Here is a 14,174-nt window from a genome sequence, read left to right as displayed (position 1 = left end):
AGCCAGTCCCAGCCCCTGGGTGGGGTGCCCAGCGGGTGGCCGGGATGTGGGGCTGTGGTGTCAGGAGGTGGAGGGTGGTCATGAGAGATGAGGGAGAGTAATCCATGCTTTACTGCAATACAGTACAGGGGAGGACCAAATTTGCAACAAATTTGGGACTTGGCTTCATTTTGTTTTGTTTTAAGGAAAGATCTTACCCCCAGCAACTAATGACTGAGGCACGGGCTGTGCTCCTTAGATGCTGTTCATGCTGCTCATTGTGGCTTGATTTTCCAGGAACAGCCCTGGGCTAGACAGGCAGCTGGAATTGAAGGGTGTGAAGACTCAAAGGACTTCAAGCACTGCCCCAAATGTGAGAAACTGGAGGGCCTGTGGTGAGGTCTTCAGCTGTCTCCAGGAAGGACGGTGTGATGTGAGGCCATTTCTGCTGCTCACTGCAGAGCCCCAGCTCCTGAGAAAGGCCCCTTTCCATCCAGACCTTTACTCACAGCCCAATGGCAGTGGCGGCAGCTGTGGCAGGATTCCAAGCAGAAGCCAGGTGTCCCATCTGTCTGGATTACCTGAGAGACCCAGTTACCATCGAATGTGGGCACAACTTCTGTCGCTCCTGCATCCAACAGTCCTGGGCAGATCTACAGGACAGTTTCCCTTGCCCTGTCTGTCGTCACCAATGCCAAGAGGGGCACTTCCGGAGCAACACCCAGCTGGGGAGGATGATTGAAATTGCCAAGCTGTTGCACACACCTCAAAGCGATAAAAAGAGGCAGGAAGAAACACCTTTGTGTGAGAAGCACAGCCAGGTCCTGAATGTTTTCTGTGAGGAGGACCTGGTGGTGTTGTGTCCCCTGTGCACTGAGGCCCCTGAGCACCAGGGCCACCACGTGAGGCCCATCGAGGAGGCCGCCTCTCATCACAGGAGAAGATTCCGCAGTTATATCCCATCCTTGAAGAAGCAATTGGTAGACCTTCAAAAATTAATAAGCAGTCAAAGAAAAAAACCCTTAGAACTGAGAGCAATGGTAGAAAACCAAAGGCAAGAATTATCCTCTGAATTTGAGCACCTGAACCAGTTTTTAGACCGTGAACAACATGCAGTTTTCTCCAGGTTAGCTGAAGAAGAGAAGGGCATTCGACAGAAACTTGATGCAAACATAACAGAATTCACAAACTATGTTGCCACACTCAAGAGTCAATTAAGCAAAGTAGTAGAGCTCAGTATGCTGTCTGAAGTGGAACTGCTCTCACAAATCAAAACTTTTTACAGGTCTGAAAATGAGGTCAGCCCATCAGTCTTCTCAATTCACTTAAAGAGAGAAGGCTGCAGTTTTCCTCCCCAGTATTCTGCTCTTCAGAGAATTATAAAGAAATTTAAAGTAGATGTAATTCTAGACCCTGAAACAGCACACCCTAACCTGATTATCTCTGAAGATAAAAAATGTGTGAGATTTACAAAGAGAAAACAAAAGGTCCCTCATTTTCCCAAAAGATTTATGGTCAAACCTGTTGTCCTGGGTTTTCCGTATTTCTATTCTGGCAGGCATTTCTGGGAAGTGGAAGTGGGAGACCAGTCTGAATGGGCTATTGGGGTTTGTAAGGACTCTCTTCCCACAAAGACAAGGAAACTACCATCACCCCGGCAGGGATGCTGGAGCATTCAGCTGCAGGATGGTGGCTATGATGCTCCAGGAGCTGTTCCAACCCCGTTACAGTTAGGAGTGGAAGCCAGAGGCATTGGCATTTTCTTAGACTATGAGCTGGGTGAGATCTCATTCTACAACATGACTGAGAAATCTCACATCTGTACTTACAGTGACACTTTTATTGAACCTCTTCGGCCTTATTTCCGTGTAGGACCTACTTCAAAACCTCTCAAAATCTGTACAGAAACAGACTGTGAATGAAAACTCTCCTGAGAGGCTGAACCATTTTACTAGTTGTTGGTTTGGTTTTTTTTTTTCCCCAACAGAAGGTACATAGACTACCGTATTAATACATCTGTAAATCTGATCCCTACAATTTTTTCTTTTGCAGTTTCAACACTCCAAGAACATTTTTTTTTTTTTTTTTTTAGAGACAGAGTCTCATTTTGTCACCCTCGGTAGGGTGCCGTGGTGTCACAGCTCAGCCACCTCCATCCAGCTCTTGGGCTTAGGCAATTCTCTTGCCTCGGCCTCCCGAGTAGCTGGGACTATAGTGCCCACCACAAGGCTCCGCTATATTTTTGTTGCATTTTGGCCAGGGGTGGGTTTGAATCCACCACCCTCGGTATATGGGGCTGGCGCCCTACTCACTGAGCCACAGGTGCCGCCCAGCACTCCAAGAACTTTATGTTTTGTTTTTGTCCTGTTTTTTTTTTTGTTTGTTTGTTTTGAGACAATCCTACTGTGTTGCACTTGGTAGAGTGCTGTGGCATCACATCAACCTGAAACTCTTGGGATCAAACAATTCTCTTGCCTTAGCCTTCCAAGTAGCTGGGACTATAGGTACCCACCACAATGCCCAGCTATTTTTAGAGACGAGGTCTCTCACTGGCTCAGGCTTGTCTTGAACCTATAAGCTCAGGAAATCCACCTGCCTTGGCCTCCCAGAGTACTAGGATTACAGGTGTGAGCCACCTCACCCAGCCTTGTTTTTTTTTTTTTTTTTTTTGAGACGGGATCTTGCTCTGTCACCCCAGCTAGAGTGTAATGGTGTCATCATAGCTCACAGAAACCTCAAACTCCTGGGCTCAGATGATTCTTCTGCCTCAGTCATTGGAGCTGGTGGGATTACAGGTATGCACCACCATGACCAACCCCAAGAAGAAAGTTTTATCTGTTCCAGCAACTATCATGGGAGTTACCTATCATGCGTGGCATTGGCACAGGGCATTGCTAAGTTTGATCGTAATTTGGTTCTGTTTGTGAGAATGTGCAGATGCAGTTTGCAAGGGATTGACCAAATAGAATTGGTCAGCTTGCCTCCTTTCTATAAAAGGAGGTGGCTTGTTCTATTCCTGACACAAAGCTGTCTACTAGGAAGAGAGCAGGTTGTAACCCTTAGTTATACCAGAGAGAAAGGGTGGGCATTTTTAGCCTTTAACATGATCAGGCTTTGACAGCTTTTTGTCCCCCAGAAGCCACCTACTGGCAGCACTTGCCACATTAACTCTTAGAAAACTGCTCCACGTAATTCTCATGTCAGCCTGTATTCTTTGCAATTGTATATAGTATTTTGTAGCATGGTGACTTGTTCTGACACCAAAGTGAATTGGTAAATCTTATTAGTAACAGACATTACAGTTAGGTACTAAAGGAGTTCATGGTGTACCCAGAGGGAAGACCAGGAGAGGTTCAGGCCAGGTTTAAGGAAAGGGACAGAGGCCCCCCCTAGGCAGGGCAAAGATGGTGTCTGTACTGAGAGTAGTTGGAGGCCTCTTTTTGTACTGGGCATAGAACGAGGAAGATTCCACAGCTTTCTGGAAGGTTCTGGTGAGCTAGGGTCTCTTGGGGTGGGGCCAGATAGGTCTTTCATTGTAGGAGGAGGGGAAAGGGGTTGAGTGGGTCCACATTAGGCTCCCAATAAGTACAAGGTCAGTGAGTAAAACAAATCACCGGGTAGCAAAAATTACTTGGGCATAAGGAATTTTCTTTTTTTTTTTATTTTTCCTCTTACAAACCCTTGTGTCGAGGGCTGATTTTCAATAGATCGCAGCGAGGGAGCTGCTCTGCTACGTACAAAACCCGACCCAGAAGCAGGTCATCTACGAATGATTTAGCACCAGGTTCCCCACGAACGTTGCATGATGGGCGAGGGGGCTGCCGCCTTTCCGGCCGCGCACGAATTTTCTTATAAACATACCTAACATTTATTGAGCCCTAACTACATTTCAGGAGTTGCAGTATTTTCAAAACAACTCTGATAAAGGCAGTAGGCCATTAAAATAAATGAGTGTAAAATTAAGAAAACAGCCTTAGGCAACGCACGCTTGTGGAGATGACATAGCCAGTGGTAAGGTGACATCAAGGTGCACTTGACTTAGTGATGAGACAGCACCATACGTGGTTCGTCAGTGTTAAGTGCTTTACACACAAACAAGAAATAGGCCAGGTGCGGTGGCTCACACCTGTGATCCTAGTACACTGGGAGGAGGTCACTTGAGTTCACAAGTTCAAGACCAGCCTAAGCAAGAGTGAGGACCCCCCACCCCATCTCTACTGAAAATGAAAAACCGAGGCAAGAGGATCACTGGAGTCCAAGAGTTTAAAGTTGCTGTGAGCTATGATGATGCCATGGTGCTCTATGAAGGGTGACAAAGTGTGACTATAAGGAGGTGTGATTTTTCACTCTGGCTATTAAAAAGGAGACATCCACAGGTACACGTTTAAATTCTGGGATACGATGCTGATTTAACCAGAGGACCTGGGATTCTATGCAGGTTCTGCTGATTTCTGCTAGTGGGCTTAAACTTACGCAAAATATGTGTCTGATCTTCTGCTACTTCAAACAAGACTTTATACCTTAGCCCTTTTTTCCCATGATGTTGACATGTGTTAATGTCGTTTTCCTTTGTTTTTCTTCCCCAACCAAAAATCTATATTTTAAAATAGTTTTTTTATCTGGGTGTTGTGGTGGGCACCTATAATGCCAGCTACTTGGGAGGCTCAGGCAAGAGAATCGCTTGAGCCTAAGAGTTTGAGGTTTCTGTGAGCTGTGACACCATGGCACTCTACCACGAGCAACATAGTAAAACTCTGTCTCCAAAAAATAAAAAATAAAAAACTAAAATAAAATAGTCTTTTCTTGGATCCTGATTTTAACAACTTAAAAAGACATTTCTGACTTAGAAATGTTAGTGTGGCAGTGTGTCCCTTGATAGTAAGGAACAAACTGTTAATTCTGTTAGGTGTGACACCATGATTCTGGAAATGCATGATTCCAGCAATTCATGGTAAAATACATGTGGGTGAAATTGTATTTCTGTGATTTAGGGGGTTATTTTTCCTATGATTTTTGTTAAAGAACTCTAGCAAAAACAAATGGGGATAAATGAAGCAAATGGGACAAAATATTGATTGTTGAATCTAGGTAATGGTGCATGAGCATTCACTTCATGTCCTATTCTTTTGCCTTACATTAAATAAAACAAGCAAAAGTGTATTTTTATTTATGTGCTCTGAATTAGAGTTTTTCTTTCCTTTTTTTAGAGACAGAATCTCATTTTATTGCCCTCAGTAGAGTGTTATGGCATCACAGCTCACAGCAACCTCCAACTCCTGGGCTTAGGTGATTCTCTTGCCTCAGCCTCCTGAGCAGCAGGGACCATAGGAGCCCACCACAATGTCCAGCTATTTTTTGTTGCAGTTTGGTGGCGGCCAGGTTCGAACCCGCCACCCTCGGTATATGGGGCTGGCGCCCTACCCACTGAGCCCCAGGTGCCACCCTGAATTAGAGTTACTATACAGACTCACTCTGCATCTCTACCTGAAGTTTGGTGCATTTACAGCTGAATGGATATGTGTATTTATCCCCATCCCCATGGTTCAATCTGAAATTTGTTGAAACTGTGTTTTAGCTAGGTCAATTTTCTTTTTGGGAAACTAGCTATTGAGCTATAAATATTAACTGTCCATTGACTTAGAATTGAGTGAAAATTGAACCTCCTTTGAACAGTTATCAAGTGGGCACTATACTGGCTTTATATACACTTTAAGATAGTGTACGGATCTTTTTTTTTTTTTTTTTTGGTTGCAGTTTGGCAGGGGCTGGGTTTGAACCTGCCACCTTCAGTATATGGGGCCAGCGCCCTGCTCACTGAGCCACAGGTGCTGCCCTAGGATCAATTTTTTTGTAGAGACAGAGTCTCACTTTATGGCCCCTGGTAGAGTGCTGTGGCCTCACACAGCTCACAGCAACTTCCAACTCCTGGGCTTAAGCCATTCTCTTGCCTCAGCCTCCCGAGTAGCTGGGACTACAGGCGCCCGCCACAATGCCCGGCTATTTTTTGGTTGCAGTTTGGCCGGGGCCGGGTTTGAACCCACCACCCTCGGTATATGGGGCTGGCGCCTTACCGACTGAGCCACAGGCGCTGCCCCGTTTTTTTTTTTTTGTTGTTGTTGTTGTTGTTAAATCATAGCTATGTACATTAGTGCAATCAAGGGGTACAATGTGCTGGTTTCACATACAATCTGAAACATTCCATCAGACTTCAACGCACCCTTCATGGTATTTTCCTAGTTATTGTATGTAGATATTTGTATTCTGCCTTTAGTAAGTTTTGCCTGTACCCATTCCAAGATACACCGTAGGTGTGGCCCCACCCATCACCCTCCTTCCACCCTAACCTCCCCCCTCCTTTCCCCTTCCTTGGCCCCTTCCCATAGTCTTGTGCCATAGTTGGGCTATAGCCTTCATGTGAAAGCTATAATTTAGCTTCATAGTTGGGCTGAGTACATTGGATACTTTTTCTTCCATTCCTGAGATACTTTGCTAAGAAGAATATGTTCCAGCTCCACCCATGTAAACATGAAAGAGGTAAAGTCTCCATCTTTCTTGAAGGCTCCCATAATATTCCATGGTATACATGTACCACAATTTGCTAGTCCATTCGTGGGTTGATGGGCACTTGGGCTTCTTCCATGACTTAGCAATTATGAGTTGGGCTGCAATGAACACTCTGGTACAGATGTCTTTGTTATATTGTGATTTTTGGTCTTCTGGGTATAAACCTAGTAAAGGAATTATAGGATCGAATGGCAGGTCTATTTTTAGGTCCTAACTATTCTCCAAACATCCTTCCAGAAGGAACGTATTAGTGTGCATTCCCACCAACATTGTAGAAGGGTGCCCTTTTCTCCACATCCATGCCAACATCTCTGGTTTTGGGATTTTGTTATGTGGGCTACTGTTACTGGGGTTAGGTGATATCTCAAAGTAGTTTTGATTTGCATTTCTCTGATGATTAAGGATGATGAGCTTTTTTTTCATGTGTTTGTAGATTGTGCGTCTGTCTTCTTTAGAGAAGTTTCTCTTCAAGTCACTTGGGCAACTAGCTATTGATCTTTTCTTGCTAATACGTTTCAGTTCTCTGTGGATTCTGGTTATTAGACTTTTATCGGAGGTATAACCTGCAAATATTTTCTCCCATTCTGAGGGCTGTCTGCTTTCTTTACTTACTCTGTTCTTGGCTGTACAGAAGCTTTTTAGTTTGATCAGGTCCCAGTATTTTTGATACTGCTTCAATTGCCTGGGAAGTCCTCCTTATAAAATATTCACCCAGACCGATTCCTTCTAGAGTTTTCCCTGCATTTCCTTCAAGTATTTTTATAGTTTCATGTCTTAAGTTTAAATCTTTTATCCAGTGAGAGTCTATCTTAGTTAATGGTGAAAGATGTGGGTCCAGTTTCAGTCTTCTACAGGTTGCCAGCCAGTTCACCCAGCACCATTTGTTAAATAGGGAATCTTTTCCCCACTGAATCTTTTTAACTGGCTTGTCAAAGATCAAATAACGGTAAGTAGCTGGATTCATCTCTTGGTTCTCTATTCTGTTCCAGACATCTATTTCTCTGTTTTTGTGCCAATACAATGCTGTTTTGATTACTATCGATTATAGTACAGTCTCAGGTCTGGTAGCGTGATTCCTCCTGGTTTGTTTTTATTGCTGAGTAATGTTTTGGCTATTTGAGGTTTTTTCTGATTCCATATAAAATGAAGTATTATTTTTTCAAGTTCTTTAAAATATGACAATGGAGCTTTAATAGGAATTGCATTAAAATTATATATTGCTTTGGGTAGTATAGACATTTTAACAATGTTGATTCTTCCCAGCCATGAGCATGGTATGTTTTTCCATTTGTTAACATCTTCAGCTATTTCTTAAAGTTTCATAGTTCTCTTTGTAGAGATCTTTCACGTCCTTTGTTAGGTATACTCCCAAATATTTCATCTTCTTTGGCACTACTGTGAAAGGAATAGAGTCCTTGACTGTTTTTTCCGCTTGGTTATTGTTGGTATATATAAAGACTACAGATATAAGGGTGTTGATTTTGTAGCCTGAGACATTGCTGTATTCCTGATCACTTCTAAAAGTTTTGTAGTAGAATCCCTGGTGTTTTCCAGATATACGATCACATCATCTGTGAAGAGTGAAAGTTTTTTTTTTTTTTTTTCTTGAGATAGAGTCTCAAGCTGTTGCCCTGGGTAGAGTGCCATGGCATCATAGCTCACAGCAACCTCCAACTCCTTGGGCTTAAGAAATTCTCTTGCCTCAGCCTTCTAAGTAGCTGGGACTACAGTCACCTGCCACAATGCCTGGCTATTTTTTGGTTGTAGTTGTCATTGTTTAGCAGGCCCGGGTTGCATTCCAACCTGCCAACTCAGGTGTATGTGACTGGTGCCCTAGCCACTTGAGCTACAGGCGCTGAGCCACTAACTAGTTTTCTGTAGCAATTATGATAGCAGGGTGAGCTGGCTCACACCTGTAATCCCAGCACTCTGGAAGGCCAAGGCAGGTGGATTGCTTGCTCTCGTGGATTTTAGACCAGGCTGAGCCAAGAGCAAAACCTTATCTCTACTAAAAATAGAGAAAACAGGCAAGAGGATTGCTTGAGCCCGGGAGTTTGAGGTTGCTGTGAGCTATGATGATGCCACAGCACTCTACCCAGGGTAACAGCTTGAGACTCTGTCTCAAAAAAAAAAAATTATGATAAATTTTTATTTTTATATGTATCCATAGAGATTTATCAGCATTCATAAACTAGAATCATAAGTTCTTTTTATATGAACTAATCTATAGTAAGGCCAATATTCAGGATAGAAAGAAAGAAAACACAACACATCATAAAGAACCTTGAAAGATTCTGGACCTTGGCTCAGCGCCTATGGCTCAAGCAGTTAAGGTGCAAGCCACATACACCTGAGCTAGTTGGTTTGAATCCAGCCCAGGCCTGCCAAACAACAATGATGGCTGCAACCAAAAAATAGCCAGGCATTGTGGCAGGCGCCTATAGTCCCAGCTACTTGGGAGGCAGAGGAAGGAGAATCCCTTAAGCCCAGGAGTTAGAGGTTGCTGTGAGCTGTGATGCCACGGCATTCTACCCAGGGCAACAGCTTGAGGCTCTATCTCAAAAAAGATGCTGGACCTTAAGAAGCCACCCAGGAGCTTGAAGCAGGGAGCTGAGTATTATCAGACTTTTCTGTCTCATTGACTGTATCACTCAGATTCAAGTTATTTGTCTGAGCTAAAGACAGAAATTTAGGAGTCATCAGCAAATGAATAGAAATGAAGCATTGGGGGCTCGGCACCCGTAGCACAGTGGTTACGGTGTCAACCACATACACCGAAGCTGGTGGGTTCGAACCCAGCCTGGGCCAGCTAGGCAATAACAACTGTAACAAAAAATAGCCAGGAGTTGTGGCAGGCACCTGTAGTCCTAGTTGCTTGGGAGGCTGAGGCAAGAGAATCACTTAAGCCCAAGAATTTGAGGTTGCTATGAGCTCTGATGCAACAGCACTCTACCGAGGGTGACATAGTGAGACTTTGTCTCAAAAAAACAAAAAGAAATGAAGCATTGGGGATAGATATCTAGCAAATGAATATAGAGTGAAAAGCAGGCTATTCAGAAAAGACCGAGGAGTGGTGCCTGGAGCAGTGGGAAGAAAACCACCCATTGTGGTGTTGAAAGCAGCGAGTTAAGAACAGGGGAAAGTGAGAACTGCCCATTACATTTGGGAGATGCTCAGGCTTAGGGGAGCCTCTGAAAAGGAGGGAGTAATCCTCTCAAGTATGGCTGTAAAATGCAGATGTGCTCACTGCAGCAGCACATAGTCTATACTTGGAATGATACAGGGATTAGCATGGCCCCTGGCAAATTTAAGTAACAAAATAACTATAATAGGGCAGTGCCTGTGGCTCAAAGGAGTAGGGCACCAGCCCTGGCCAAAAACTGCCAAATAAAATAATAATAAATAAATACTATGCTAATAAAATGCAGGCTCGGCACCTAAAGCTCAGTTAGGAGGGCACCAGCCACATATGCCAAGGCTGGTGGGTTCAACACCCGCCCGGGGCCTGCTAAACAACAATGACAACTGCAACCAAAAAATAGCCAGACATCGTAGCGGGCTCCTGTAGTCCCAGCTACTCAGGAGGCTGAGGCAAAAGAATTACTTAAGCCCAAGAGTTTGAAGTTGCTGTGAGCTGTGACACCACAGCACTCTACCGAGGGTGACATAGTGAGACTCTGTCTCAGATAATAATAAAATGCAGGAGAAAGGGCAAAAGCTGTACACAGAAAAGTTTTTGTATTTTTTTAAGCCAGTCGAATTTAGCCGTAGGGGGTTGTATATCAACTTTAGTAACACTAATGTTAATAAACCCCACTGCTGTTGGACCAGTCGTGTTTTTATAGTTTTTAAAAAATTCCTAGATGGTGATTACAGGAAGGAGAGGTGGTAACCTCTCCCAGAAAACAGGTTCTCGAAGTGTGACTGGCGGGCCTGGGAAGGTTGAAACTATTCTCGTAATACTAGTGAGAGGTTACTTGCCTTTTTCCTCATTCACAAGTGCACAGTGGAGTTTGCCAGGACTCCACACTAGCACAGCAGGTCGAAGGCAGAAGCAAATGTGAGAGGCACAGCAATTCTGTGAAGCCAGACGTTGAAGACATTTGCAAGAATGTAAAACATCACTCTTTTTACAGAGAGAGTATGTGCATACATATGTTTTTTTAAATATAGCTATTTTTCATAAAAATATTTCTCATGCTTATATGTAATGGTTTTTGTTTACGTTTTGGAGACAGTCTCATTTTGTCACCCTCAGTACACTGCCGTGGTGTCATAGCTCACCACAACCTCAAACTCTTGGGCTCAAGCGATCCTCCTGCCTCAGCTTCCCAAGTAGCTGGGATTACAGGTGCCCGCCACAACGTCTGGCTATTTTTCGACGAGGTCTTACAGCTCAGGCTGGTCTGTAACTCATGAGCTCAGGCAATCCACCTGCCTCGGCTTCCCAGAGTGCTGGGATTACAGACATGAGTCTGGCCATATGTAATAGGTTTATTGCTTCTAAGTGACTTAAGTATTTTTAAATCACTTAAAAGTTTTCTAAGCTTTAATTTCTTACAGCAATTATCAAATATTACCCATGCAAGCAAAAAGTTTAGGGGGCTCAGTAATTTTTTTTTTTTTTAATTTTGCAGTTTTTGGCCAGGGCCAGGTTTGAATCTGCCACCTCCAGTATATGGTGGAACCGGCACCCTACTCCTTTGAGCTATAGGTGCCACACAGGCCTCAGTATTTTTTTTTTTTTTTTTTTTGTAGAGACAGAGTTTCACTGTACCGCCCTCGGGTAGAGTGCCGCCCTCGGGTAGAGTGCCGTGGCATCACCCGGCTCACAGCAACCTCTAACTCTTGGGCTTACGCGATTCTCTTGCCTCAGCCTCCCGAGCAGCTGGGACTACAGGCGCCCGCCACAACGCCCAGCTATTTTTTGGTTGCAGTTTGGCCGGGGCTGGGTTTGAACCCGCTACCCTCGGCATATGGGGCCGGCGCCCTACTCACTGAGCCACAGGCGCCGCCCAGGCCTCAGTAATTTTTAAGAGTGTAAAAGTGTTCTGAGGTCAAAAAGTGAAGGCCGGCCGGTTAGATTGCAGTGGTTTACAACTAAGTAATCACGGCCAGTTATAGACTCTCTGTTCTTTCTCCACTCCCACTGCTTCGCTGAACTTAGCCTTAAAAAAAGAAAAGGAGGCTCAGTGAGTTGGGTTTGAGCCCGGCCAGGGCCTGCTAAACAACGACAACTGCAACCAAAAAATAGCCCAGTGTTGTGGCGGGCGCCTGTAGTCCAAGCTACTCAGGAGGCTGAGGCAAGAGAATCCATTAAGTCCAAGAGTTTGACGTTGCTGTGAGGCTATGGCACTCCACCGAGGGTGACATAGTGAGACTGTCAACAAAAACAAAAAAAGAAAGAAAAGGAAAGGAAAGTGAGGTGAGAATGAGAACCACCACTTTAAAGTTCCAAGAGGAATGAAGATGTTATACAGACCATAAGAAGGTCTGACATATGACCTGAGGAGAGGTAATTCCTTTAGTTCGTTAATTCACTCACTAAGTTTGCCTATGCCTGGTTCTCCCTGAGTGTTTTTTGATTTTGTTTTTGGAGACAGTGTTTCACTATGTCACTCTTAGTAGAGTGCTGTGGCATCACAGCTCACTGCAACCTCCAACTCCTGGGCTTAGATGATTCTCTTGCCTTAGATTCCCGAGTAGCTAGGACTACAGGTGCCTGCCACAACAACCGGATATTTTTTGTTGCAGTTTGGCTGGGGCCAGGTTTGAACCCACCACCTCCGGTATTTGGGACCGGCACCCTAACCAATGAACCACAGGCGCCGCCCTCTCCCTGAGTGTTTTTAGTGAGCTCCTTTCTTCCTTGATTTTAAAAAGAGGTATGTTTGGCACAGAGGGGAGTCCGGTGCCTGTGGCTCAAATGAGTAGAAGGGAGCCCAGTGCCTGTGGCTCAAATGAGTAGAAGGGAGCCCAGTGCCTGTGGCTCAAATGAGTAGAAGGGAGCCCAGTGCCTGTGGCTCAAAGGAGTAGGGCACCGGCCCCATATACCAGAGGTGGTGGGTTCAAACCCAGCCCTGGCCAAAAACCACAAAAAAAAAAAAAAAAAAAAAGAGGTATGGAGCAGTGAATGGGATGAGATAAGGATCTTACAAACCTCTCGTTGAAGGTTGAGGGATTTCCCACTAGATGACCTCTTTTTGTTTATCCTGATACATACAAATGTATTAAAATTTGGTGGGCACAGCAGCCCCAGCCCTGGGAGTGCTGGGCAGATCCTGTGGCTAGGCCAGGAGCTGAGCTGCCCACAGAGGGCAGGGCAGGTCCTATGTGATGAGAGCTTTTGGGGTGCTTCTCTTTCTGTGCAGTTGATAGTCTGGGTGGTGAAGAGATGGCTGACAGTGTCAAAACCTTTCTCTAGGACCTTACCAGGGGAATCAAAGACTCTATATGGGGTATTTACACCTTCTCAAAGTTAGATGCTCCAATTCAGCAAGAGAGAGAGGAGCAGCGCCGAAGAAGGGCAAGCAGTGTCTTGGTACAGAGGGGAGCCCAGAGCAGGGAGCAGAAGCAAGAGAGTGAGCCACGTATTGTTAGCAGAATTTTCCAGGATTGTGCTTGGAATGCTGGAGTATTCTGGTTTCATCCCCTCTAGTTCTTTCGGCTGTTTGTTCCTGGGTGGCGCCTGTGGCTCAAGGAGTAGGGCGCCGGTCCCATATGCTGGAGGTGGCGGGTTCAAACCCAGCCCCGGCCCAAAACCACAAGAAAAAAAAAAAAACGGATGTTTATTCCTAGGCTTCAGTGAGTAACAGCCCCAATTATTGGTGATCCATCACTGCACGGAGATGTCTGGTCCTGGCTGGAATAGCCTCACATCAATTTTCAGTGCCCTCTGGGTGTTCCCCGTTTGTGCTCAGTGGAGTTGTGAATGCCATTTGGTTTCAGGATATGGCTGACCTGGCACCTGAGGTATCAGGGAGGAAGCCTCATCCATTCCCTCGTGTCAGCAGAACAGTTGCTGACATGCTTTTCAAGCTCTTGTTGCAGGCTCTTTTCCTTACCCAGGGAATGTTCCTGAGCCTCTTCCCATCCATCTTGTTGGTCAGCTAGTTAGTCTCCTTCACATGTCCCTTCTGTACTCACTGTGTCGCTTCAAACATCGTAAGTTCAATAAAGGAATTGAAATGCACCAACCGTTGTCAAACACAGAAAAGAACTGGCCTTACTACTTTGGGGTTGGTTTGCCCTTGGCTTTTCTCACGGCAGATCAGCGGCTGCCTCTTTTCCATCCTCTTTATTCATTATCAGCGCCAGTGAAGCACCGACCCCTAAAAAGTGTACTTCTTCCTGTTGTGACTCTTCTCCTTGGAGGTCACCTTAGGCAACCAACTCTCCCAACTCTCCCAACTCTCCCACAAGACAGTGGACCTGCAGTCTGCCCTTAGCAGCTCAACTTCTGCAGAGAAGTTCCCTTCACCACACCCATCTCCGGCCAAAGAAGGCTGCTGCAGGCCACTGAGTTGCCTGCCCCACAAAGGGAATGGGTGGGAGTTGAGGGAGGCTGCCAAGGGCCCTGTGCTTATTCACTTCTCTCTGACGAACTGGAAGATCCGTCTCTGGTGCACGTA

The 14,174-nt window shown here is 45.2% G+C and overlaps 2 protein-coding genes and 1 pseudogene across 2 annotated transcripts in view; 2 read left to right on the top strand and 1 right to left on the bottom strand.

Annotated features, from left to right (window-relative positions):
• LOC128588734 (tripartite motif-containing protein 43-like) overlaps positions 1-14,174 on the bottom strand; it is a gene marked incomplete at its 3' end in the record, with an annotated part of 421,410 nt that overhangs the window by 307,435 nt on the left and 99,801 nt on the right. The gene's annotated exons all lie outside the window — the stretch shown is intronic.
• Positions 495-1,901, top strand: LOC128589147 (tripartite motif-containing protein 75-like). Its single transcript, XM_053596064.1, has one exon. The coding sequence runs from the start codon at positions 495-497 to the stop codon at positions 1,899-1,901; it is 1,407 nt and encodes a 468-aa protein (XP_053452039.1).
• LOC128589153 (etoposide-induced protein 2.4 homolog) lies at positions 12,920-14,065 on the top strand (annotated as a pseudogene).

Source organism: Nycticebus coucang, chromosome 6 (assembly GCF_027406575.1).
Source record: "Nycticebus coucang isolate mNycCou1 chromosome 6, mNycCou1.pri, whole genome shotgun sequence".
NCBI lineage: Eukaryota > Metazoa > Chordata > Mammalia > Primates > Lorisidae > Nycticebus > Nycticebus coucang.
Note: the sequence above shows the minus strand (reverse complement) of the source record. Positions and strands in the feature narration are given on the sequence as shown.